Consider the following 27,967-nt stretch of genomic DNA (forward strand, 5'->3'; position numbering starts at 1 on the left):
CTTTATTTTAAGTTCCTCTTTAAGGGCCTGAAGTTCCTGTGTCAAGTGGTTGATTGCGTTTTTGAGTTATTTTTTTCAAGGCTATCAAAGCCCTAAATCAAGTAGAGTCAGATGATAGTCTGATAAGTTTGTATTTGCCAATATGTTACATTTATAACAACTAGCTATATTTACACTTTTAAAACGTCATCTGTGTATTTATTTACCGACACACAGAAGTGTTTCTGTATCTGTATCTGTCCAACTGAGTCAGATGAACTGAGAGAGATGTTGATACAAGAATCTGTGACCCGCCCAAAAATCGAAGCGTGGGCGCGCTCATGTACTTTTATCATGCGCGTGCCCCACCCTGAACTGTATCTCTCACATGTGATGCGTTCATGGGGATCGGAAAAACTATCAATATCATTCAACACATAAACCTAACGTAAGCCTAACAGCCCTGGGTATCATCAACAAAAGGGGCTGTTTGTACATCATTCCATTCAAGTAAAATTAAGAAAGAGAAAAACTGACATCTCAATCTGTTTGGTTAGCCTATATGTGGAGTGAAAATACCTGTAATAGCTTATGAACAAATAGCATTATGCAATGGCCTTATGAAGGCTATGGGTGAAATTTGTGTTTTGTCTTAATAAAAGTTATATATATATATATATATATATATATATATATATATATATATATATATATATATATATATATGCACACACACGCACACACACAAGTAGAAAAATGTTCGAAGCACCTTGTATTAAAGCACAGCATTACCACTATCAACCATCAGGAGCCCAATAATAAACAGAAAGTACTTTTTTTTTTTTTTTTTTACTTCGTAAGAGTTCCGACAAAAAAATTGGGAAAAAAAGTGGCAGAGCTGTATTCGACACCATTAAATAGTTGATAGCCTACTGTACCCAATGACATAACCAGTGCGCGTAGACCATTGACCGACATCTTCGATCTTGGTAAAAGTAGCGTTAGTTTCGACGACACTTGAACGCACCAGCGGACTGGGGTGAGCTCAGACCTCCTCGCTGTCTGTATCGATGAAGTTGTTTCAAAGATGGCGGATTTCCTGCCGTCCCGCTCCGTCTTATCTGTATGTTTCCCCAACTGTCTCCTCACAAGCGGCGAGGCAGAACAGCTGCGGATATCGAAAGAAATAGATAAGTGTATTAATCGAAACAAGACTTATGTAAAAAGGCTAGTAAAGATCTTATTGCTTGGAGCAGGCGAAAGCGGAAAGTCCACTTTCCTCAAGCAGATGCGCATTATCCACGGGCAGGACTTCGATCAGAAGGCAAAAGAAGAATTCAAAGCCACGATTTTTAGTAATGTTATAAAAGGTAAGACATCACTGAACATCCTTTGTATCTAATTCGTTGACACTGGCTCGTGTATTGGTCAGTTTCATCGGGGTGGTAACATTATTGAGTGGGAAGTTGGTAGCCATGCTAGCTTCAGCTGAACCATCGGGCACTTTTCTCTGTTCGACAATGCTCGTGTGGTTAGAGACCAAGAAACGCCCGTGTTGTTTGTGTTTGTCTGAAGAGTGGCTCTGAAGGGGTATTTATGTTAATGAAAGCCTCGTGGATGTTCCAGATTTCTCTTTCGTTGTGTCAACTTCCATAGTAAGGTGAAATGAACAAAGGTTTGATATTGTCCCCGAGGCTGCTTGTAAACATGCCACTGTGATAATTTAACAGTCTGTTAAACATGTGTCTCTTTACACACTTAAACCTGCCCATGATCAAACAGCAGCGTCAGTCATCACAAACTGAGCTGCAACATAACTGAACCTTTCCTGAGAACATCACGATCTTTAGCTACCTCAATCAGTCCGCTAAGAAATGAATTGGAGAAGTCAATCATTTTTCCGATCATGATGATACGCATGTGTCTGTTTGTACATAGTTAAAATATGAAACACCCTAGTCGGTCTTTTCTCCAGTTAAAATTACACGTGCACGTTCGTGACAGGTGGTGAAATCAGTTTTTCGCTGTGATGTTGGAGATATAGATGAACTTTTTAAGACGGCACTAAACAACTTCAGTCCAAAGATTGGACGCACCTGATAGAAATGCATGTTGTCACCTCAGAGACATTTAAGACTAATACTTAAATGTTAGACATGTTTCCTCTGTAAATATACAGTTCCAAAACAAAAATAAACGAATTTGTATTGTTTTAATATCTACTATTCTAAAATGTGTAAAATAGTAAAAAATAAAGAAAGTCTTCTATTACTAGGTGTGCCCTTGATGCAACTTACTGTAGCTGCATTCATGATATGCATTATACTGTATTATTGATATTACTGTTACTGTTGTGTGTCCAAACTTTAGACTGGCAGGGTTAGTATGTGTGTATATGCAAAACAACAACAAAAAAACGTCTTCTGAAGGTGTGCATGTCTTTTGAGTTGTAGACAACTCACATGTCACATCATGGAACAGATAACAGTATTTACTCTGATCACTCATCAGACACTTCCAGTCTTGCATTATAGTGAGTCAGAATAACCAGAGCAAGTCAACCTACTTGGTGAATTAGATCATTTCTGATGTTTCTTATAGTTGAGATCACGTGTGCTGTTCAACATGTCAAGTCATTCTGCTAAGGAATTGTAGTGATCTGATTTTTCAGCCTGTTTTTTTTTACTGATCTGTTTCGCTGAAATGACTGTAAGACATGGAAAGTACATGTCTTTTTTTAGATACCCATGATGGCTTTTTAATGGGCTTTAAGGTAGATGCGTTATGTGTCAACAAATGAACAAAACCTAAAACCCGAGCTGCTGCTATTAAAATTCTTTGTATGGCAAAGTCAAGCTTACAGTGCTAAAGTGCCGAACAGGTAGGAAGCTTACTGAGGACACACTCGCACAGAGGCAAAGTGTGGCCATGGTTACCTCTTATAACGTCGTAATACAACACATGCATGGCTTTATGTGACCAGGAAGGCTGCTTAGTTTACAATACAGATGGACTCGTAAATAAATAAACAAAAACAATGAAAGGGATGAGCAGTCTGCGTCCTCACATCTGACAACACAAAGAACACGGCTGCTACTTTAGTGACTCTCTGGCTTATTTTGAATCATTTTAATCAGACGTACACGGAATAGACGGGATGTGTTTTTGTATGCAACCGGGAAGTATCTTCACCACGGGCTCTGATGAGAATTCTCCTATGGGATTTTTGCATTGGATTTTTAACGGCAAACACACCTGATGGTTAGACGTTTTGTTCAGCTGGATAATCTTCACAGATGAACACCACTTACCGGTATATGAAGTTTGAAGAGTTAATGCAGCTGAGAGAAGTGAAAAGCTAACATGATGCTACAAGCGAACTACACTACGGTCAGCAGTTTTTGACGTTATGACTGTTATGATTCATTGATCTAATCAGCAGTTTTGACAAGTTATTATTAACCGTAGCTTAATAAGTTTATTAACCTCATATTTGAAAAAAACATGACTAGAGGCTGTAAGGAGGGCTAGTGAGACAGTTCCTGGCGTGATGACGTTGAATGTCGCCGACAACCACTGTTGTCTCATTTAGCCACTCATTAGCAACCGCCGTTTAAAGTTTGCGTAAAAACTTGTCGGTGTCTTATCTAACGTAGTTCATCTGGTCTAACAAAATGTCAACATCTCTTAAAGCTTGTGTTAACCACAGACCTTGTTTCAGGCCTCTAACCACAAACCCATTCAAAATGACTTTTAGAGTTGAGAGCCCATGGCGCCATAATGCTAACTCACATTCGGACTCATTCATGTTGAACCTGATAACGAGGGCTGTCCACGTTTGTGTACCCCTGCTTGGACCGGTGAATGAACTGCGCCTCTTCCGAGCGTGCCAGTGAGAAGGAAGTGCGCCATGCTCGGAACACGGATTGGAGCACTCACACTGGGTCAAACAAACTGGACTTTAGGGGGTGAAGCGTGTTTTGGTACGGTACAGAAGCCTTGTGCGAGCACGCTCTTAGACATGACCTGGCCAATCGTATGAATACGATAAAGAAACAAGTGCCCCGTTTACATTGCCTTTATGTGGAGGAAGTTGTGCCTGCTACGTTGTGCAGTGTCAAATGTACAGCGGTGAAATGGGGGAAGTTGCACAGAGGTAGTTAAAGAGCCAATAAATCAATCTTCCTTTCTACAGCGCCAACTTTTAACAAATGTTATCTGAATCCTCTTTACAAAGAGAGCAGGACTGGACAATACTCTGTGTTATATCTTGCATTATCTTATTATTTACAAAACCCAACATGAAGCCCCCATTAGCACTAGCACTTAGCAACATTTAGCTACTTTGGAATCTAGACTCATGTTGAACAGGGATGTGGTTGGAGAGTGGGAGATGCAGAAAGAGAGACGGGGATGGATGGAGACAAACGGAGCGACAATGAATGAGATGCATTTAAAGTTGTAATAATGGTAGAAGGATGTGTAGTATGATGATAGAGTGATGAGCTACAATGAGAAGGAAGCATACTCTATTTAAGATGTCAGGGAATCGTCTGTTTGATTGACAAATATCCTCTAAAGGTTGTGCGTGTGGACATGAAGGGTTTTTTTTGATGGGAGGAGAGTCTTTTATTTCATATACTTTCACATGGGAGACAAACTCTGTGCATTTTGCATTTGTTTGTATAACAATGATCAGAAGCTTTGAAGAAAGAAATCGGGTTTCTTCCCGAAGCAGCCAATGAGCAAAGAGAGAGGAAAGTTGGGCTCAAGCCACCTAGACGTAGGTGTAAGTAAAAGAAAATGAATAAATAAATCATAAATTCTGATAGTTTCACAGTGGTTTGTTTTCTATGTGCTGTTTAGAGCTGCAGCTATCGAATATTTTAGTCGATTAATCGAGTAATCGAATAAATCATACTTTTGCTTACAGCCAGCCACCTCTGCTCTACAGCTGCTGATGATGCTCACCATATTACTGACAGGGTCCCAAATTCACCTTCTGATTCACTGGTCAAGGCGGCAGGTAGATGAAAAATACAGGCCAAACACGTTTTAATGGCTGAAATAGCAAATACTGTTTTGTGTAGCCTACACATCTGTTACAGTACATTTAATTGAGAAAGCATTATGTTCTGTTGAATCAATCACAGAATCAATCATTATGTCAGATAAGGAAATTGAGAAACTTTAAATATATATTTGCTAAATTATTATTCCACAAACAAGTTCTGTCTTGATTTAGCTTTGAAGACATTAGACATTTCATATAATCAGCCTGTATATTGTTAAAAGTGTATCTCTGTCTGCTCCTGCAGCGCGTGCATTCAGCGCGCTCACAGACTACAGAGACCAGAGACGCGTCTATGACAGAGACTGTGTGAGGACGTTGCTATCGTTATGTTAGCTGCAAACACGGAGAGAGTGAACGGAGAAAAGCCGACCGTTTGACCGGATCACGTGTTCCCGACTCGTCGTATGGATCACGGATCAACTGTGTGCTGACTAAAAGTTAAAAGGGGCGTGTGCGTGTGTGTGTTAGCGCTGAAGTGTCTGTGTAAGAGAGAGGAGCAGATAGCTGCAGCTACATTAAACGTGTTTTATACTCATACCAAAAAAAAAAAACTTAACGAAGCCTCGAGGCAGCGAAAATTCCTCGATGAATTTTTGTAATCGAATTATTCGAGTTATTCGAGGAATCGTTTCAGCTCTAGTGCTGTTATCAGACTATTAAAGTTAGGCAGTCCATGTATTGACAGTCCACTGAAACAAACTGTGAAGCTCACACTTTTTTTTGAAGTTGCAGCCGTCAGCAGAAAGTTTTACAGATGCGTTCAAGTACAGCGGTTGTGAAAAGGCACGTGTTTGGTGTTTTCTGCGCTGGGTGGATAAAGCAGCTGTTGGTGATTCATCGTATGTCAAATGTTACGTTTCAGATCACATTTTTTTCTCTGAATCGGCCCGAAATAGAAAATGACATTTTGTTTATAGAACCTTTTCGATTCGTCAGTGAGCTCTGACGAAAACAAAACGCGTCGCCACGAATTCAGACGGTGAGATGAAAATGAAGGAAAGTCAAAGAAACAGTGTAGTTTTTAGAAACAGTAATCTCAACACTTTTCAGGCCTTTTTTTCTGCTAGAAATAAACGAGATAGAAGTCGCATTGTGAAAGACCGAGTGTTTACTTGTTTTCATAGACTGTGCATGTGAGGATCAACTGGATCATGATAGGTTCAAACATGTTTACTGGTTTGTGTCCGATTACTTTACGGATGAAGTCAATCTATTTAATTGATTATATTTGTAAAGGATTGAGCTCATTTCCATCTGCATTCCCTCGAAGGGTCTCCCAGGTCTAATCTGTAACACACACACACACACACACACACACACACACACACACGTTAAGCTTTTAGCTGCCTGTGAGGAAAGTGTCTTGAATACGTGTGAAAAAGAGGAATGAAACCGAGGGAGAAGATATGCGATGTTCAAGGTTTGGAAACGGTTACATGACTGCGATTGTGTGGTAGCTTACGCAATCTCAGTTAGAAACCATCTACAACAGGGTTTGTAAAAAAAAAAGGGGTTAGGGTTTAGAAATCTTCACGAGCTGATGGAGGCAAGCTGAGCTAATTGAAGCAGCTTCTCGCTCAGATGAGCAAGTGAGACGCATCTGAACAGCAGTATCACTTCAAGTGTGCACTGTCTTTGAGGTTTACAATCAGAAGCCACTTAGTTTAACCTCAACAGATTGTCCATTGGCTCAAAGAAGAAGAGGACACACAGCAACTATTGTCTTGCAGCTGGTTTTATGAAGAGGAAAGTGATCATAAAAGTAAATAAACAAAGGATGAGTCAATAGATGCATATCACAGGTTTCATCAAGCTTTACATTAATTTGGCTTCTATTTTGCCCCAACGCTACATGTCCCTAACTTAATGAGGGGAAAGCCTGATTGCAGTTGCTGCTTTTGTACTGTGTGTAGTTGTCACATTAAAATAAATTTGAGGCACCAACAGTTTCCCGTTTGGTAAAATCAGTACGTGTGATGATCACTGATCTTTGATTTCAGTGCCATCGAACAGCCTCCCTGCTCTGTAACAGAGCCTGAAGCAGGAAGTCGGAGTTAAACACCTTCATGATCCGTCACATCGTAAACTAAAGGGGCTGACTTCGAGGTGCATAAACAGATTGAACAAGAAGTCTGAGCTCTTTTTGTCACAGACTACTAAAAGCTACACTGACTTGGCTTGTTTTGTCCTTTTCTCGTCTTCTGACTACTGGAACAACTTTAACGTCTCAGGTCACACCCACCCTCACACGCTGAGGTCCAAAGTGTCCATTAGTACTAACTAATCCCATTGTTACACATTAGTAAGCTGCCGATGAAGCTGCAGGAGCAACTTGGGGTTCATTGCCTTGCTAAAGGGCACATTGGACACGTGGTTACAAGAGCCCAAAAGAGAAGAACTGTAACTCGAACAAACGACTGGAATTCCTTTACTCGGACACGTCAAGTGGCAACTAGCGTTCAAGGTGCGTTAGCGCCCCCTGTTTCCCAGTGGTTGGGTGGTGTAATTACAGGTTTAAATCTATCAAACTTTTATGAAACATTTATTTGTATTAAGAAAAGTACATTGAGTTAATTCTCCTTTTCTCACCCTGGCTTATTCACAAGTCATTTAGATCTCAATAAATGTTGGTATGTTGTTCTCTAAACGAACCTTGTCGAGCGCTCTTTTGATTGAAAGAGTCGACTATTAAAGTTAAAGAGAGACCACTTGGATCGGGCAGAGAGCAGCTTTCATTAAAGGCTCAACTACCGTACTGTAGCGAGCACGAATACAAACTCCCCAAAGTGAAAAGAGACGGCGCTAAAAGAGCGACGGATGCTTTAAACGACATTGTTGACCTTACTGAGCATAACGGAAATTGTCGTACAGGAAATCAGTTTACACTTTGGGTTTGCTCTGAGAGGCCTTTAAAAACATGGTTTGTCTTTTATATCATAAGAACTTATATTTTGTATTTTACACTTTTGAAACCGACGTTGAAGGTGTCCTTAATTGATGTAAAAGCAAAATAGAAAGTGACATTAATTTATGAGAACAGCGACGATAGCTAAAGGTCGGCAACCAGGTTATGAACTGTGAATGCTAAAACGACTAAGATTTTCATTTTTTACAAAACTTTGTTTTTGAACAGATATCGTCACATACCGTATACCCCGGTGGAATAGCAACAAGGTCTGAAGGTATTAGGACATTCAGGCTTTGCTTGGGAACTTCCCCGGTGTTACCGTTTGATTCATACTGTTTCTTGCACCATGTCAGACCACTGTGTCTTTGGTAAGTCTCTGCTGTTTGACTCCTTTTTTTCATGTTTCCCCTAACTGAAGGCAGCTATAATGCAGGGGAACAGGGAAGTAAGATGTAGGGCTGGAAACATTTGCTTCGGCTTCAGTCAGAGGGAAGTGACTGACGCATGACGTGGTTAATCTCAAAAGGAAACTGTTGGTACCACTGTCATTTCTGTACACTGGTCGAATCACTTGAGTTGGGAGTTTTTTTTTCAGCACGCAGAGGAAGCAACCGGAGTCCCCCCTGTGACACCAGTGACATGAGGGTTACTATGACGCACCATTAACACGCTGGTTTCCAAACGCCTCATGAGACCTTTTGCAGCCACTGTATGTCGGCACTTCAACACATTGATCAACTACAGCTATAAGCAGTCTCATGGTAAAATCTATGAAGAGATGGGCGATATGGACAAAATATCACATTACAATTTTTTTTGTCAGGATCGCGCTTATATCACGATTTTTTTTCCATAGTGAGCTTAAAAACTATGTTGTGCAAATTAATGGGGGTCTGGAAGTCTCCACCCAGAACATGTTCTGGGTCAGAAATGTCTTTCCTGCATTCTAATAATATGTTTAGCACAATTTAAGATTTCTCTGCTCGACTTTATAGGTCCCATATTCTGCACTTTTTAGGGTATATCTAATTTATGTCTAGTAGAGTATGTTCACAATCACTAATGTTAAGGGGAAAAAAGCCAGTTTTCATGTACTGCCCACTTTATGAAGGTTCTTTCGTCTGCCTGTTTTTCTAACGCTCAGTATTGCCCACAAGCAGGGTCGCCATCTGTGCCACGTCTGATCTGATTGGTCGCCCGATCTGCTGTCCCGCCCCTTTTACCATATTGCGAATGCAGCCTGTTCCTCTGAGCGGAGCAGCGTGAGCTTGTGCTTGCTACAACAAGCAATTGGGCTTGGATCAGTGACATCACCACAGTGTGATGTCACACTTCAGTTTTCAAGCAGGGGGGCTCAGGACCGAGCGTTTCATGCTACTGTTTCCGTGGAGTTTGAATTTTTGATCATAGATGTGCCTAAACATGCACAGCTGGAAAACACACTAAAGAGCAGATAAAACCAGAAAAAGTTTATTTGGGACCTTTTAAAATAATTTAGTTTTAGCCCTGTTTCGTCTTGGCACGGCGCGCATTTTGCGGCGTTTCCATAGACTAATTCCGGGTTAGCTGCTATCATATGACGCTATTTACGCTATAAATCATACTTTTGCTTAATTAACGTTTAACTTGTCTCGGGTCGTCCCTACAAACCTACTTCTTTGCAGCTACCATGGTAACGCCTGCTTGTTACAACCATAGTTACCACCTCTGCTCTACAGCTGCTGACATTCACCATATTACTGACAGGGTCCCAAATTAACTTTTTGATTCACTGTTCAAGGCGGCAGATAAATTAAAAATACAGGCCAAACATGTTTTAATGGCTGAAATAACAAATAGTGTTTTGTTACAGTACATTTAATTGAGAAAGCATTATGTTCTGTTGAATCAATCACAGAATCAATCATTATGTCAGATAAGGAGATTGAGAAACATTAAATATATATTTGCTAAATTATTATTCCACAAACAAGTTCTGTCTTGATTTAGCTTTGACGACATCAGACATTTAATATAATCAGCCTGTTTATTATTTTAAATGTGCGTATCTCTCTCTGCTCCTGCAGCGCGTGCATTCAGCGCGCTCACAGACTGAGACAACAGAGACCATAGACGTATGTCTATGACAGAGACTGTGAGAGGACGTTGCTATCGTTATGTTAGCTGCAAACACGGAGAGGGTGAACGGAGAAAAGCCGACCGTTTGACCGGATCACGTGTTCCCGACTCGTCGTATGGATCACGGATCAACTGTGTGCTGACTAAAAGTTAAAAGGGGCACGCCGCGCTCGTGTGTGTGTGTTAGCGTCTGTGTCAGACTGAGAGTGCAGCAGAGAGAGGAGCAGGTAGCTGCAGCTACATTAAACGTGTTTTATACTCATACCAAAGTTTTGATGACGCAAAAAAACCCCAAACTTAACGAAGCCTCGAGGCAGCGAAAATTCCTCGATGAATTTTTGTAATCGAATTTTTTCGAGTTATTCAAGGAATCATTGTAAAGAAGTTCAGTCTGCATCAAACACTGACGTAGTCCGACACAGGATTCATATCAACTTTAACTCATCATACAAAAGTTTTCAGCACCATGGACAGTGCATCATAATTAACCTGAAACATAAGCGATCACTACTTCAAGAATGATATAACACACCCCATTCACAGCCCAGTCCAGTTGGTGTTAATCTGCTCGTACCCGTTTTAACTGCTATTAAACAAAGAAGAAGAGACGCGGTGGAGTTCGCAGTGCGGTCGAACACGGCAAACATTTGAATGAAGATAACACAGCATCCCCGCGGATGGAACCAATCACGAGAGCTCGGCAACTATTTCTCCCCGCTGTTTTGAACAAGTCTCTGGATCATCATCTGGACTGTACATGGGAAAGCAGAAAGAAGTGCGGACGCTTATGTCCCTGGCATTATGATTTATAATGATTGTAAATGAATAGTGTGAATTTGCTTGGTCTTGCATTCTTTGTAAAGACTAGAGGAAGAACAGTTGTTACCAAGGTAACGATTGGAACAAACGTTCATGACTGTCGTTTAAAAATAATTGAGAGAAACCCAGAAATACAATTCCATTTTTGCAATTAAAGTATGTTTTTTTTTTTTTTTTTTTCCAATCAGTCGGGCTTGTTTTGCTACCTCCCTGAAGAATCTTATCTTTCTGAATAGATGGACAGAACAGAGAGTTTAGCAGTGAACGTGAAAGCACTTAACTTGCTGCAGCAGAGGAACAACTCAGAGTTAAAAGAGGCTGTTGACAATGAAGAGCGGCTGTGGTTCAGAAGGAGAGTGGCTTTCATTTATGTTGATTTTGTGGTTTGATCCCCAACTCCTGCAGTCAGGGCAATCTGAACTTCCAAAGCGTGCGTGTGTGTGTGTGTGTGTGTGACATGTAACTGTTAAGTGCTTTGAGCGGGAAGAACTAGAAAGGCTGCCAAAGCACGATCAAACTGTATTCAGTCTGTGATGAACCATTAATCTGGACATAATCACAAACAAATGACCCATAAACAGTTAGCTGAGGCTGAAGAGAAGAACTTGATATTGTGTTCACATGAATTGAGGAAGCCAGCAGTCAAACCGAAATGTTAAACCAACCGCTCTTCCTTTGACCCATTTAAACCCGAAGGTGCCAAATTTTTTTTCCCTCTAACGTTTTGAGATGAACCTCCCAAAACCTGCACAGAACGTCAACTGTCTGAGCTTTGTATCAGATAGAGACGTGAAAACCAATCATTTGAGAGCTTAAAACGATTGGTGTTATGGGTCTGTGATCAGACACCTGAAATAAGGTCTGTGGTTCTGTTAGACCAGATAAACTACGTTAGGTAAGACCACAACTTTTGAATTGTAAAGTTTTTACATGGACTTTAAACAGCGATTGCTAACAAGTGGCTAAATGAGAGTACCGTGATTGTCGTGGACATTAAACGTCATCGCGCCAGGAACTTCTCTGTTGCTCCTGTTCACCGATGCAAACATAGACGCACAGATGTTCCCTCTGTTCTGCCTGCTGTTCTCCTTGTTCCTGCTTGTATCTCGACAGACTGAGGATCACAGTGGTGGATGTCAAGGATTTTGAATGTCCGACTGTCCACCATTACCGTTTTAATTCCGTCTAGTAAAGGTGGTAAAAAAAATTGATTCATGTAAAAATTGAGATTCTTCATTACAATTCATAATTTCCAAAAATGTATTTTATTTATAAAATATATATTTCAGCTCCTCCCTGCTCTTTAACCCTTTTAGAGCACTCATTGAAATACTTTGAAATTCAAAAAATCAGCTTCAGAGCAGTGATTTAGGCAGAAATGGGAAAACAGGGGGTGCAAAAAAAAAATACAGGGGGTGCAAATTTTTTTCAGTGTCACTCACGGCGGCGCGGCACGCCGGAGCGGAGGTTATGTGCTCCCTAACACACTGGTTTTGAATAAGTCTCTAAATGGTGCATTCTGTTCAATAAGATGCATTGTTACACATTTTAGTTTTCCCAAGCTTGATAATGTTGATTTACTGTACAGCCCCTGCCCTGACACACCCCTTTGTCATTTGACTGCAACTCACTTGGTTCATGTTGTCTAACCCCTTTGTTGGCCCGCTACCTCTCTCTGCACTTTCTTTAAAAAACAAACAAACACATAAATTCATAATATTACATGTGTCATCCAGTAATAATAGATCCCTAGACCTTGATAAGTCAATCATCTGTCAGCATTTTCGAATGTGGCGCTGACCCGAAAAGGTGGAGCTAAACACTGCAGTCCGTTGATTGGTTGAAAAAATCGTCACTTCCCGTGTTACGTCGGTAAACAAAACTCTGCCGTGTTTAAACCATTGACTGTAACACACAGCTGATTGTTTACGTGTGTATTTGTCCTCGCTGCACACAGCCTTCTCTGAAACAAAGCTTGATTGAGTTCTTGTAATAAAGAGTCACATGTCAGTGACAGAGAAGATGAACTGCTGGATGTCTTCCAGCGTTGGTTTTGTTTATGTTGCGTTTTTCTCCTTTGTTGAATTCATTAGTTAGCGGTTAGCTGTTAGCGGTTAGCTGCTATCATATGACGCTATTTACATAGCGGCTATCGTCATCCGGCTGACACGCCGTCTACCAAATAGGGCACAGGTGGCTGTAGAAACGTAAACAGGATCAGGTTTAAGCTTTACAGTACCGGTATTCGGCAAACATATTCTTTGCCAGAATTAGAATGTAGCCTAATCAGATATTTAGCGCACCCGTGTAGTAAGCACGTCTATTAAATGTAGATATTTGCACGGCCTAGGTCAAGCCGTGCAATAATTTCAAGGCCGTGTTTTTTTTAAATAGGCCGTGCGAAAAGCGGTTTCGCGGTAGGCTACCTAAATCTATGCTTCAGAGTGTTATTGGGGAACATAACAGAACATTATTTCTGTCAAAACATTCTTCAAAATGTTTTACATTGTATTTTGAAAAATAAACATTGACAAAGTTACCATATTTGGTTCAAAGGCCACAATAGCAAGATCATTGTAGGGTGATCTCTTCTGATTGGCTGAGGGAGGATCACATGATCACATCAAAAGTTGTCATAAAGGGTCAACTCAGTAGAAAGCCAAATAGAGCAACAATAAAGTAGACCCTGAAGTGTGTACTAATTCATAAATAGACCTTGGATCTTTGCTTCCATGAATCGTTTAGAATAGAAAATGGATTCTGAATTGAATCGTGAAACACCCAAAGACATCCAGCCCTAACGTCTAGTCTCTAACAGCACAACGTGAGCTGCACTCGAACGTTGACTTTGCCATTCTAAAGTGTTCTTTGTCTTTTAGGTATTAGAGTTTTGGTGGATGCCCGAGAAAAGCTACACATCCCATGGGGCAACCCATCCAATCAGCAGCATGGGGACACCATGATGGCGTTTGACACGCGGTCAGCGATGGCTCAGGGCCACGGCATGGTGGAGCAAAAAGTCTTCCAGCATTACCTGCCATCCATTCGTGCCCTGTGGGCTGACGAAGGCATCCAGAACGCCTATGACCGCCGCCGAGAGTTCCAGTTGGTGAGTCGGTGTTTATTTAGTCCATTCAAGCAGTTTGGAATTCCAAATGAATCTATGATGCCGTCTTTGATGCTTTATGTTTGAAGGATCATGTGAGTCTGTGTCGGCGGTATCTTGTCGAAAAAGACTAATCCAGCATTCTGCGTCCGGACAGTCAGATAGCATTATGATCTGGACGTGTAACTTTTTTTTTTGCAAATTGGAGTTAAATGATTTGCCATGGAAGCATCCACATGTGGGTGCAGGAGCTGTGGATAACACCCCGACCTTTCAGATGAGAGAGATCATAGCAGCTGCTGCTGGGTGCACGGGGCCACCCGCTGATTGTTTACTGTTTAAATTTAATCATCCCGCTTGAAAGTTGAAAAATAATACAACACCCCCCTCCTCACGAAAAAGCATCATGTAAGCGCACTGGTTGATGTAGTAACAACAAAGACCTTTAAAGTAACACAGATGTGACCTGCACTGATGAGTCACATGCTGTGTTTATTGAGATCGTATTTTTATTACCAGTTTCTCCAACATTCTTAAGATTTCTCATCAGCCCCGTATTTAATATCTGCCCTGTGTAGCAAAGTTTGATCTCGACGCTGACGCTGACTTTTAGTTTGACCGTTTTTTCCGTGGGGCTGCTGAATGTCCAGTGAGGAGCCCGAGCAGGCTGTACAGAGAGGCATTGACTTGAACAAATAAAGGCTCCTCCTGACGGATGATGCAGCTGCTGAATGCACACAGACGAGCTTATGTCGACCCGCTTTTTCTTTTGGCTTTTTGTTCATCTGCGCCCCAGCACCCGGGCCAATCCTGCATCTCTCACCCGCTGCTCTTAACGAGTTCAGATCAGCATGTTCACAGGACAATATTTAGAAACTGTCTGAAAAATCCGTCGATATTTTTGTATCGGTGTCACTAAAGCGATGTGCACGATGTTCATGTTATTTGTGTGAATGCTGAATTATGCATTTACGACTGAGGTTTTTTAAACTTTACCCCCCCTTACTGTTCGTCTTCTTTATTGATGCTGCCTTTATTAGAATGCTAAGGAAGGGGATTGTGACATTACATACAGGGCAGGGAGCTGATGTTTGAACCCGGCGCCGCCTCGGACTCGGTCAGAATGTGCACCTCAGGCTTCTTAAATTGATTCACACACTTTGTGCTTCTGTCATTACAATAAATGATGATGATTTTACACTTCCAAAAAGTTTAGGATTAAAAAGTTAGGGGTGCCGAGTAGAGGAACATGTGGGAGAAGAGGGGCTTTAGGTCACAAAAGGTCCAGGTCAGCTTGTTTCACGGTGATGAGTGAAAGAATTATTAGGATCACACAACAATAACAAGAATAGAATAGAAGGCCTTTTATTGTCATTATACAAATTGTACAACGAGATTACTTGGCTTCACCTTAAAGTGCACACAGCTAAAAACAAAAACAACAACCAGAAGAAGGTCAAAAAAAAAGAAAAGAAAAAGAGTGACCCTAGGTAACGGAAGGTGGGATATGTGTGGTAGGACTCATTTACAGTTTGCAGCATAATAAAATTAAATGGATAAACAGACATCAGATATCTTACTGCATGGTGCGAAATGTAAACTATAGCAGGGTGTAAAATATAACTATTTGCACTGTAAAAATGTAATTCTAGCAGTATATAAAATATAGAAATATAAATAGCACAGTATGAAATGTAATTTTAGCAGTATATAAAGGTATAAATAAGGTCATATACTTCACGGCTAGGTTCTGTCCAGGTTTCACTGTTTGTTTTGAAGTATAGTATTGATGGCTGTGTTTGCAGAGAAGAACAAACACATGGCTACATTCATCTGGGGTTCTGTTTTGATTCATCCAAGGAATAAGACTGTTCATCGCTGTGTGGTTGTTTGTTTAAATAAACTGATGAGAGAGTTCCTGTGAAGCGCGTTGTCTGTTAATGTAGAAAAAGCTCATCTTTCCGTTCCCTCTGTCTCACTCCCTTCCTCTCTCTCTCTTTTTTTTTTCGCAGGGGGAGTCGGTCAAGTATTTCCTGGACAATTTGGAAAAGCTCGGCCTGTCGGTAAGTCCCGCCCACACTGTCCGAGGCTCCGCCAGTCACAGAACCCCAGCTGGCATGATTGCAGAACCTGTGTGATTAAACTAAACTCGCCTCACCCCTAAAGACCTGCACGCCCCTTCTTTTTGTTTTTCCCTGGAGTCCGCCTGTTTGTAAACTGAGCACGCATCATAACGTATAGCTCTGCCTTTGCAGTGTTACGATGCTCTGCACAAGAGCTAACCGTTCTTAGGCCCGTTTTGTCCTGAAGCAGTGCGGTCGCAGGCCGTGCCGCCCAGCAGGCGAATCGTGCTCGAGTGCGATTTCGCCCTTACCCTGCTGGAGAGGGAACCATTGTCACATTGTCTCTAAAATTTGGAGTGCCGAGCCTGAAGGCTTCCAGTTTGTGACCTGATCAGATCAGCAGTTTGATCCTTTGCTCCTTCTGTCAAGACTCTGGAGCCCAAACTGCTCTCAAAGACGAAGAAAATAAAATGAGTAGTGAATGATGAGGAGCTTAAAAAACTCGAGTGCTCTGACGCCAGGAAAAAAAACCCAACAACAACCCCTGTATGGCTCAGATTCTGTTTTAAAGAAAGAAACCCCTGATGACATGATCGATATGCTTGTTCACTGCTGAACGTTCCTAACTCACTAATGCACTTTTGAAATGGAGACACTTTTAGAGTTAAAAAAACAAAACAATCTGTGTGTTTGTGTGTGAGCAGGCATGTCGTGACTCAGGGACCCAGCGATGACTCATCACCCCAGGAATGTTCTGATTTCGGATCTGTTGTAGCCTGAACACAATAAGACGTGTAGTAAAAAAAACCAAAAATGATTGAAGCAGCGCTGCATCATATTCGGTCCAGAACAGCTTTTTTTTTTTTTTTTTGGCTTCATTGTTAAATGGAATCAACCATCTACTGAGCTTTTCCTCACCAAACACACACAACCTCTCTCGTCCAAAGCCCCCCTTTTGTTTAGGCTCCATGGTATTTCAGGAATGCGAGCGGGTTCAGCAGGGATGTCCCCTAAGCAGCATGAGAAGTGTTTGTACTGTTTTGATACGTGGTACACAAAGATCTGCATTTTCTCTCCTAACTCTTCTTTGTCCTCATCTCTTGTGTTTTATGGGGTTCAGCTGGCTTCAATATTATTCATGGCAGCTTACAGCGATCTGTAAAAGCCTTTTTTTTAAAAATCCTAATTTCTGGGATTATTTTCTTGCAGGGATACCTCCCGAGCCAACAAGACATCCTCCTGGCCAGAAAGCCCACAAAAGGCATTCACGAGTATGACTTTGAGATCAAGAACGTGCCCTTTAAGATGGTGGACGTCGGCGGTCAGCGCTCCGAGAGGCGGCGTTGGTTCGAATGCTTCGACTCAGTAACTTCCATCCTCTTTCTCGTGTCCTCCTCTGAATATGACCAGGTGAGTCAGCCGCTCCTGGCTTCACACCACTTATTTTAAAAAGTCGTCATCATCTCAACTCTTTGTTGTTGTATACGATTAGCTGCAGTTTAATAACTTGATTTCCCTGCTTATATTAGCACACGTAACCTGGTGTTCCATGAAGTACAACAGTGGCACATTTCCAGATATTTAGAGTATTACAAGTTTATTACAGTTTTTTTTTTTAAAGATTTTGTTTGGCTATTAATGCCTTTTAATAGATATATCGAGTTCTTATATTTAAAATCGATTCATGAATTCCATTTTTTTTTTTTTTTTAAATTTAAAGTATATACACCACCAGTCAAAAGTTTGCACACAGCTGATTGAAAAACGTTACTTTATCAGATGCATTTTGATCTAAAGGCTGATGTCTAAATGTTGGACATGAGTTTCTTATGGAAATGGAAAAGTGAGGCCCACAAGCCTCCAGAAGTCATCCAACACTGTAAGTAAAGCTGTCATGTTCAGTTTCAGGTCCACTTCGATTTAGACTAAAACGTTTGGGACAAACCTGAAAGCGAACTGAAACCAGCAAAGACAACACGCATGGATCGTTTTCTTCAACTTTCACACACGCATTAGTATTTGACAACAGGCTCTTCATTACATATCCCTACAATTACATAAAGCAAGCAACAACTCTATAAAGGGAAATTATGGGGTTTTTTTTCAAGTGAAAATTGGTGGACGTTTAAAAGTAGCCAATTAACCTCTGGTGACTGTTTTTGGATGTGTGGCAGGAAACCGGAGCATCCCGGAGAAAAACCTACAGGTTTGGGGAGAACAGACAAACTCCACACAGAAAGTTCCCCACTGGTCTGCAGGTTCTTCCTGTGAGGCCACACCACATCCCCTGAAGATGACGTGCAGTTTTTTTGATGTCATCATTTTAAATAAACCTTATTACAGCTGACATGTGACTTACCAATCAAAAGGTCAGCCATGAAAAAGGTTTCTCATTTGGGGGGGGGTTAAGGATGGGGTGGAGGTGGGAGGGGCATGGAAGAAGGTTCTTTCTCCTTCCTCCAGCATTCCGGTTTTCTCAGCCCCAGGAAGTGTCTGGCTTGTTTTATCTTCGACATCTGCTTCAGTGGCTCTTGAGGCTTGTCTTCAGACGCGGGGGCACCGTCCTCCACAGGTTCCAGCTGCAGTGTTTGTTCAGCTGGAGGTCCCACAGGTCCTGAAGGTTCAGGTGTTCCCACGGATCCATCAGGGACGTTGCTTCTCCATGCACAGCTCATCTTGTGTCTCCTCATGGCTGGCTCTCTTTCTTCTTGGAAGCACGGAGTCCTCTGTTTTAGCCTTGAGTTCACCGGAAAGCTCCATGTTTTGTGAGATGAGAAAGGTGATCTGTGTTTTCAGCCCCTCCACCTCTTGACATTGGACGCTTTCCTTCTCCATTAAGAGCTGCTACAGAGCTTTGTTTTCCGTTTCAAGCTGGCGGTTTTCAGTCTGCTGTTTCCGAAGCATCGTCTCGTCCTTCTCCTGCTCGAGCTCAGCTGTGAACTTCTCTTGGCCGGCTCGAAAAGCCTCTTGCAGCTTCTTGCGATCTTCCTCGATGGCTTTGTGATTGCTGAGCTGACTTTTAAGGTCTTCCAGATCAGTCTGAAACTTTATGTCCTTCTCAAAAAAAGCGACCTGCTGCAGGAGAGCAATCTCCTCTGTGGCCTTCTGACTCGAGGTCCAAATCAACTGCTGGTCTTGGGACACCTTTTTCTGCGTGAGCCTGACTTTGTCGTTTGTTCTCACGCCGAAGGGTTTTTCCACCAGCTGATTGGCGGTGAGCATGTCGGCGTCATACTTGAGCTTGAGCTCATTGTGGGAGACTTTGAGGTTGTCTACTTCTCCTTGAAGGACATTGTTTTTCTCCTTCTCACCCTGCAGGTCTGCAGTGGACTTCTCCATGCTGACGAGATGCGCCACCTTCAGCTCCTCATAGTCAGCATGAAGAGCTTTCTTCTTCTTCTGCCTGTTGGTGTCATTCACGTTCTGGGCGATCTTAAATGCGGAGAGGGTCTATTCTTTGCAGTGCTTTTCGAGCCTCTCCAGCTCTCTTCTGGTGTCCTTTTCCCTGTTGATGTACATTTCTTTGAGGGCTTTCTGCTTTGCAAGCTCTTCCTTTTGTCTCCTGCAGTTCATGGCTGATCAGGTTCATCATGTCTTTCATTCTTCTCCTTGCAGCAGTTTTGCCTCCCTCTCTCCAACAGTTCAGTGAGCTGGCCCACATCCCGACGGAGTCTTTCAAGCTCCATCTCTTTCCCGTTGCCCTGCTGTCTGAAGTACCTGTTGTTCCTTCTTGGTTTGGTTGGTTGCTGCATTTTCTTTGCGTGCTTGTTGTAGACTCAAAGAAATGCTGCTGTTAGGGTTAGAGTTTGCAGATTGCCTCCGATGAACAGAAATATCTAGACAAAGTCTTGCATAGCGATCGTTGAGTAGTCTCAACGATCTCTAAGTGCTGGCACCTGTCAAAAGGTCAAAAACGATGTGACGGTCTGGACAGCAGCTATCTCATATTAAGACTTTTTGTGATGTCATAAAAGAGGCTTTGGGGATTTCCGAAGCTCAATTTCTGCTTCTGCTCTTTTTTTCCCTGCATGTTCAAAATATGTGAGCACCTTGAACTTATTCGCCTTTAGGTTCTTTGATGTAGAGATGAAAGTACTGTATGTGATGGAGCACCATCCTGCTCCCCTTCTATGGTTGGTACTGGCCAGCCCAGTCACCAGACATGAACATCACTGAGCATGTCTGAGGTAGCATGCAAGATGAAACCAAAGAAAGTTGATGAACTCTGGGGGGCATGGAAGACTGCTTTCTTTGCTATTCCGGATGACTTCATCAATAAATTGGCAATCATTGTCGAACAAGACTTCAAATGGAAGTCATACAAGATATTGGATAGATACAGATTCATTAAATGGTCAGTCTTTTTTTCAGTGAAGTAAATTTATTTTAGTATATTAAACATCATTTGGGAGTGTTTTAGCTTTCACATGAGGCATTTCTAAGACCAGTCAGCTTAGAAGCTGTTGTTTCTACAAAACGGATAAGAGCCGAGACTTTTGTCAGGGACTCTACGGAGCCCATGAACACAGTCAGTCCCAAGACGCTCTTCTTATTGCTGTCTCTTTAAGGACAGTGCAAGTTGGCTTTACGATCAGGATCAGGTTCCCTGACGCCATGAAACATGACTTTCAGGTTGTATCACTCCGTTTGTTTGTACTGGCTATTCAAATAGCCACAGTCACTGTAACCTTTAAATACAGTCAGTTAGTCAACTCAATCAGATATCAAAGACACTTGAAGTCTCTCTGGAACTGATTCCCTAATTTTGTATAAATAGTCCTCTACGTCAGGCAAACGCACACTTTGGAGTTAAAGCTGCTGAATTCTTATAAAAGCTGTCGAAGAGGTAGATGCAGAGATGAAGGGCTGGAGGCATCTTTGTTGAATTTGAAGAATTTTCTAGCTCACACCACACACACTCTGTCACAACCACCATAAACCTCAGTACACATGTTTCTATTGTGACACCTTCAGGTGCTGATGGAGGACCGGCTGACCAACCGGCTTAGCGAGTCCCTCAACATCTTCGAGACTATTGTCAACAACCGCGTGTTCAGCAACGTCTCCATCATCCTTTTCCTGAACAAAACGGACCTGCTGGAGGAGAAGGTGAGGCAGGTATCCATCAAAGACTACTTCCCAGAGTTCTCAGGGGACCCGAGGAGCCTGACAGACGTCCAGCGCTTCCTGGTGGAATGCTTCCGCAAGAAGCGCCGCGAGCAGCAGCAGAAGCCGCTGTATCACCACTTCACCACGGCCATCAACACTGAGAACATCCGGCTGGTGTTCCGCGATGTCAAGGACACCATCCTGCACGATAACCTCAAGCAGCTGATGCTACAGTGAGGGGGACCTACATGCAGGAGGAGGAGGAGGAGGAGGAGGAGGAGGTGTGCTGGGTGGAGGAATAGTGGGTGTCATGGTGCCTTTTTCTTAACACACAAACACCCCAGACTGGAGGAGGAACGCTGTTACCCTCCACCCAACCATCTTCCTTCCTTTTTTTTTGACTTTTACTCGCTCCTTGTTTTTGAACTTTGACAATGCATTTGAACCCACCACTACTACCGCCATTCCCCACACACCTGCTCTCTGCCTTACTGAGCTTGTTCATTGTGACTTATGACAGAGGCCTTCGGCACAGAGCCCAAACCATCCTTTTAAAACCACTGTAAATGACTTTGAACCCCCACTCCCCTCCCCCCCCTTGTCCACATGCTACAGAAGACCCCCTCAAATTTCTTGAATTATATTGACCCCGTATGTGTTCTAAAGCAAACCCATACACCTTTTTGTCTTTGCTGCTCTGACCACTGTTGGGGAGAGGGGGGAGGGGCTTGTGTTATTGTTGTTAAGTCGTTACTGTGTAGCCTTCAAGGCCACCTGCAGATGCCGGTGACACCAGCGACTGTTGCCAGGTATTGGCTTTTTTTTTTTTTTTTTTTTTTGAGATTCTTACCACTTTTGTTTTGTCTCTAGTTTCTTCCCTCCACTGACGCCTGGTGATGACATCACTCAGGCTGGGGTGGAGATTTCCTCTAGAGGCAGTGGAACAGGAAAGAACAGTGCTAACACACAAACACTCACAGATAGGAATTCCTGTTCCCAAGTCCACTTAATTCTACTTTTCTAATCATTTTGTTCCTTTTTCTAATATATGAATATACTGTACCTATGCATTTTTCTTTAACTTATATTTTACTGTATAGGGGTTTACACTTTGAGAATGTGTAACTCAGTTAATTACAGAGGGGGGGGACCACAAACACATAGATCACCTGAAAAAATGAAACCCGTGTGTTATAAAGCCAGCGTGTGCAGAGTGTAGGTACATTGTAAACCACTGTGTGCCCCCACCCTTCCTCATGAATCAAAAGTCCGACTTTGCGCCGGCCTGTGTTCCTGCATGTCAGTGATGCATAGAAGTTTGGAGGGAATAATGAAAACGGATTTAAAAAAGGAATCAACTTAAGAAAAAGAAAAAAACCTGATGGAATTCAACACTAGCAGGCCGAGCGTTATCTGAGTCTTATTTGAGGCAGGAGAACAAAAAGGATAGAATGTAAAGGTTTATAGCTATTAAACGTTAAAAAAAAAAAAAAAAAAAAAAAGTGCAATTTTGAATTCAACGAAATTCATTCACATTCCTTACATGTTCCTGCTTTGTTACTGAATTGTGCAAACTAATGATTAAGACATTTGGATCAGGATTCTATTAGCACCTGCTTCAAATCGGATCCTTTTCTAAAGAACTATGTGGAAAATACTCTCCGAATTTTGAAGTGATAATTATTAGAGTTTTCTTAAATGTATTCACTGAACACACCCTTCTGAGGCGAGTAACAGCTTCTCGGCGCTGAGTCCAACCATCCAGTCCTCCACTGTACAGTGTTACTCCTCGACTCTTCGACCTGCTGCCACTCTTTGTGTTTCTGTGTCACATCTATTATCATAGTTTACAGAAGTGAAGCCACAAATCCAAACAGTAATCTTGTTTTGGGAATGAAGACCAGATGTTTCAGGCTGAATTTTGAGGTACTCCTAGGAGGTCGCCTGGAATTATGTCTTTGGTTGTAAAAAAAAAAAAATCCCTCCAGTAAAATCGTCATATAACTTCTGTTACAACTGGGAAAAAAAGTTATCCAATTTCAGATGAAGCCCTGTGAATTCTCTTTCAAACGCCTGGATTCATCTCCACTCCAGGAATACCGTTTTGTTTTTGTTTTGTTTTCCCTTCTTTTCTAAAAGGTACCACTTAAAGCTTTCCATCTCTCCCTTCCATCCATTTTAAATGAAAGACGGGATAAAGCCAACCTGTATGTCACACTTACATCTCTTTAATTTTGTCGTTTTTGTACAGATGTGTCCCCCTTAACTCCTTCTCTGTTGTTTAAAGTGTATCAGTATGCATCTCTCACACCAAGCCTTCTCTAGTTTCTAACAGCTGATATAACCTCCCATGCACATTTGTATATATGACCATGAGTGTTATATTTTATTTTTACTTCTAATTTTTTTTATTTTTTTTAGAAGGTGTTTATTTAAGCCAAAGCAGCCGTCTGCTGGCCTACCCCACTACCACACGTATGTGCCACAGAAGACAGCAGGCTCCAGCGGTCCATGCTAATCATTTCAGAAAAAAGGTCGATGTTGAAGTTACAAAGATTTGTAGTTAAGTCATTGATTAAGCTGTTTTATATCATTGATCTCAAGCAAAATTAATTAACAGATCTTTTATTCGCTGGCATCTACTTACAACAGCAAGTCTTTTTATTTATTTTTACAGTTTGTAGATGTGATTTTAATTGTCAACACAGGTCGTCACTAGAAGCCTGAATGGCTCAAACATGCCCTAGTTACTACTGACTGCATAGTTTATTTTTCCAAAGCACAGCTCCATGGGTTACTGAGTTGTCATAGATACTGTAGGACTATAATTACATATAGGCTGAAACATTTCAATTGTTTTGTAGAGAAACTTAATAAGCGGACCTGTCACATAGAACCGCCCCCGATGATCACATGATTAGATGCTCCTTTTTTAGTTGCATATATCATGTCATGTATCTTCCTGTTTTGTTCCTGAATCTGCTTAAGAGCGGAATAAGTGCGTTCAGTGTTAAGTCTTCAATGACTGTAAACAACATGTTGACAAAGACATGTTTCTCTTTTCTGCCCATGTAGCTGCATTAGTGTAGTGCATCCTGAGCCCTCAGCCAACAGAGATCTTTGTGTCACTCGTGATGAATGTTTGCATGGAGCCGTTAACTGATTTTTTTTTTTTTTAGTTTGAATGCTCGAACTCTTAAAGAGGAAGTTGACGAACAAGACTTTTTCCTACCAAACGCTCTGTGAATTCCTCTGACTGTCAGCATGATTCTCCCTCCGTCATTCAGTCTGCATCTCGATGAAGCGGTTTGTTTGTGTTTTTGTGTGTGTGTGTGTGTGTGTGTGTGTGTGTGTGTGAGAGACAGACAAATACGCAGTGTCTTGTCTGCTCGGCGAGCCCTGAGCAAAAGCAAGCACAAGCCTCTTTGTCTGAAATCTGACAGTTGTGTCATGTCTCCTCTTTGGCCTGGACACACACCATGAAGTCATAGGCAGAACCTGGACTCTGAAATAGTCTTTGTCCACGCTCAAATGACTCACTTTGAATTTTGGAGGATAGACAATAAATTGTTATCCAATCTTTATCGGCAGATGAGGGAACAATGAAGTCTCACATGCTGATGTACTCTGTGGTTTCTTAATGGAACGTCCATACCATAACCGTATTGTCTCAACTGGGTACCAACATTATGAAAAGAACAAACTAATATTTGTCTTTTAGGTTTAAAGAAAGGAAATACTTCTAACTATTAGAGAAGCACCACCTTAACTGTTATACCTCAAGTTGACAACTTATCCGTGCTGATCCTCACTCTGCCTCTCAAATCAGACATCTTTGTCATCTCTGACTCTCCCTCCTTTACATCAAACCATAAGAATGATGGGGATTAAAATGACTTCCAGTATTAGGGTCATTTTACCCTCAGGCTGTGACTTTTCTATCAGGAGACATTTCATGAGTGAAAATAGTTTTTGTCTCGTGAATAATGAGCACGAGAAACGTCCAAGTGTTGGATGATGAGACGCCGCCAAAGTGTCTGTGTTTTTGAGGGCGGGTTGAGAGGCTGAGAGCAGGATAGGATACAGTCTGGTGGAGGAAGGAGGTAGCATGTGATGTGGAGTGGGTATTTCGGAAAAAGCTCGAACTGGACTGTGGGTCGCAGAAATCAGAGGCAAATTAGAGAGATAGGAGAGTCGTAACATTTACAGGGAGAGCGGCGAATTCCCCGTTTGACTGCAGAGAGGAGGGATTAGCTCAGAAAGTGGCAACATGTGGTTGATCGTTGCTGGAGGAGTAAAACAGCCAAGATGTGCTGATGAAAGAAATGTAAATGTTAAAGAGAGTGTTTGGATGAAAAGAGTTGAACTGATGCTGAGCTTACGTATTCGCTCCTCCATTAGGACCCTTCTGTAATAGCTAAAATAAAATGTGACGCTTTGAATGTGATTATGAAACATCTCTGTGTGACTAGAAATCCTGAATGCCATCCAAAAACTGACATAAAGTAAGGTTTATGATCAGGAAGCTTCTTTAATAAAGCCCCCTAACACTAACCCAGACCCAGCAAACAGTCACGCTTCAGAGTTAAGTTTGAGCCCACAAAAAAAAAGTAGCGCCTCCATATTCTCAAAGCACTTGTTATCTAGTGTCTTTCCTAATATGATGAATACTGTTGATGTGGCTATGTTGGGAATCAAGAAGAAATTGGTTCTTGTGTTTATCAGCAATGAAAAAATAAGTACCTGAAGAAAAAAATAGTACCTTTGCATTCTCAATCTGAACCATTTCCCCAGACATTTAAAATTGACATCCCAGTATTTGGGCTTCTTTAGCTACTGGGCTGTAAGCTCAAGATGCTAACACCGGGTGTAGATCCATAGTATTTGAAGATGCCCCTGAATCTCATCCAATCACCGCTGAAGTTTAGCAGTCGGAACGTCAGACTTCTTAGAGACATCACAAAACTTTTGTGACTCACTAGGAGGGGGGGTAGGGGACAAGTTCAGAGTTCTCGTGACAGGTCCCATGTGATGAGCTATCGGTCCCTCTGATTTTGGAATAATAAAGGACGGGCCATGTTTGGTTTTCTACCCTTAAAAACTCTGTGTCAAGCAGTGTTTTACTCATGATGTACCACATACTCTTTTTCTAAGACTCTGCCTTAAATACGCCTTCTAACATCTCTGTGATGCAGGTTTTGAATACTGCTATTGTGTCTGTGACTCTGTCGTTACTGTAAGTCTGTATCCAATACATGTGCTTTTTCCTAAGTAAGAATTGGAACTAGTTCTAAATAATTTTCCAAGGAAACCTGTTACCTTATGTATGTTGTTGAATCTATGCAAAAGCATTGTCCACAGCCTTTACTTTTTCTAATGATTGACTGAATGACAATTCTCTTAACGCTGGTGTCTTATTCAAATGATTCTTTCTTCAAATCAGGAATAAGAAACTGCAATTACTGCAAAACTGTTCTGATGTTTAGTGCCTCCTAGACTATGCTCTAAACTCTACTTTCCAGCAAAGGTTTTATACTGTGTTGTAGATTTTTGGTGCCACATACAGAATTTGATGTCATATAAATTCACTTTCTTTTACATTTTTTTCCCCCCAGACATTCAAGCTTTCAATGTACAGTCTAACTTATGCTGTTTGTCCTCTAATCTCATAAAACAAATACAGTTTTTAAAAAAATGTGTCTTGTTTAATTTACCTTTACTCACAAACTACAGGATGAAAAAATACATGCGTAGATCACATAAGAAAAAGGTGGAACCATTTCTGACCCCTATGGAGGAAAAAAAAATTGTGAATATTAAAAAGATAACTTAAATTGATCTCATTTTACCATTAACTGGTTTTTAAAGGCAGCGAGGTTTCCTTATATTACTCTTGCTCAGTGCCTATCAGATAGCATCTAATTCAACCACAACAGTTCACTTTTTTTTTTTGAGTATTGAAAAAAACAATTCAGTTGTTTAACATTGGACACAAAGGGGTTTCCTCTATTAGTTTGTTTTTTCCTCTGGAGGATCTGATGTCGATATTTAGTGTCTTTTTTGTTTTTCAATCCTGGCTTGCAGATCTATTAATTAGCTTAACGGATAAGCAAACAGTGTCTTTGTTGAAACTGTTGACAGTTTATTGAAAGTAGCAATGTGGGATAAAGTCTACATCAATGTCAAATAACAAAGAGGAACATTTAGTCATGTAGTTATATGACAGACCAAGTACTCAGCTGTCATTAGTGTCAGATGAGGGGCTTGTTCATTACATACAGCGAACGGTTAACTCAGTGATGAAATCAACCATTTCGAAGCAGGCATTGTTGGTGTTTGTATGTACGCATTTAAAAATTCCACATTGGAGTTTGCAATAGTCAAAAATGTATGCATGATTGTGTATTTAGGATTGAATCAGGTCTTAGAAAGGCCGTAGGTTGGAGACAATACTGATGTTCAGCCAGCAGAGTACACTGTCTCACTACTTTTCAAAGTGTTCAAAGAAAGGGTGTGAGGAGTTTCAGCCAGTGCAGCTTGTGACAGGAAATCTTCCGCCGTCAAAGAGAATATTTTTTCTTCTCAAGCTGTTAAAGTTTAGATGACTGAAGTCCCCTGATTTTCAGTTTTAAGCTTTTTTCACTTTTGACTCCAGTCAATTTTACTTCAAGCTAAACTGAATTACAGATGCAGTTCATGTCAAAACACAAGGTCAGTTAAAGTCCTGTAATGAACAAATGCGATCGTATGTAGTATTTTTATGTTGTAACATTTAACAAACCATAAGTGCA

General features: G+C 41.4%; 1 protein-coding gene across 1 annotated transcript; it reads left to right on the plus strand.

Annotated features, from left to right (window-relative positions):
• Positions 1-983: 983 nt before the first annotated feature.
• Positions 984-26,774, plus strand: gna13b (guanine nucleotide binding protein (G protein), alpha 13b). Its single transcript, XM_079366891.1, has 5 exons — positions 984-1,349; positions 13,778-14,007; positions 16,017-16,067; positions 17,277-17,477; positions 21,042-26,774. Exons 1-5 carry the CDS (start codon positions 1,067-1,069, stop codon positions 21,411-21,413), a joined length of 1,137 nt encoding a protein of 378 aa, XP_079223017.1. The 5' UTR covers positions 984-1,066; the 3' UTR covers positions 21,414-26,774.
• Positions 26,775-27,967: the final 1,193 nt, after the last annotated feature.

This window comes from Symphodus melops (genome assembly GCF_947650265.1).
Source record: "Symphodus melops genome assembly, chromosome: 17".
Lineage (NCBI taxonomy): Eukaryota > Metazoa > Chordata > Actinopteri > Labriformes > Labridae > Symphodus > Symphodus melops.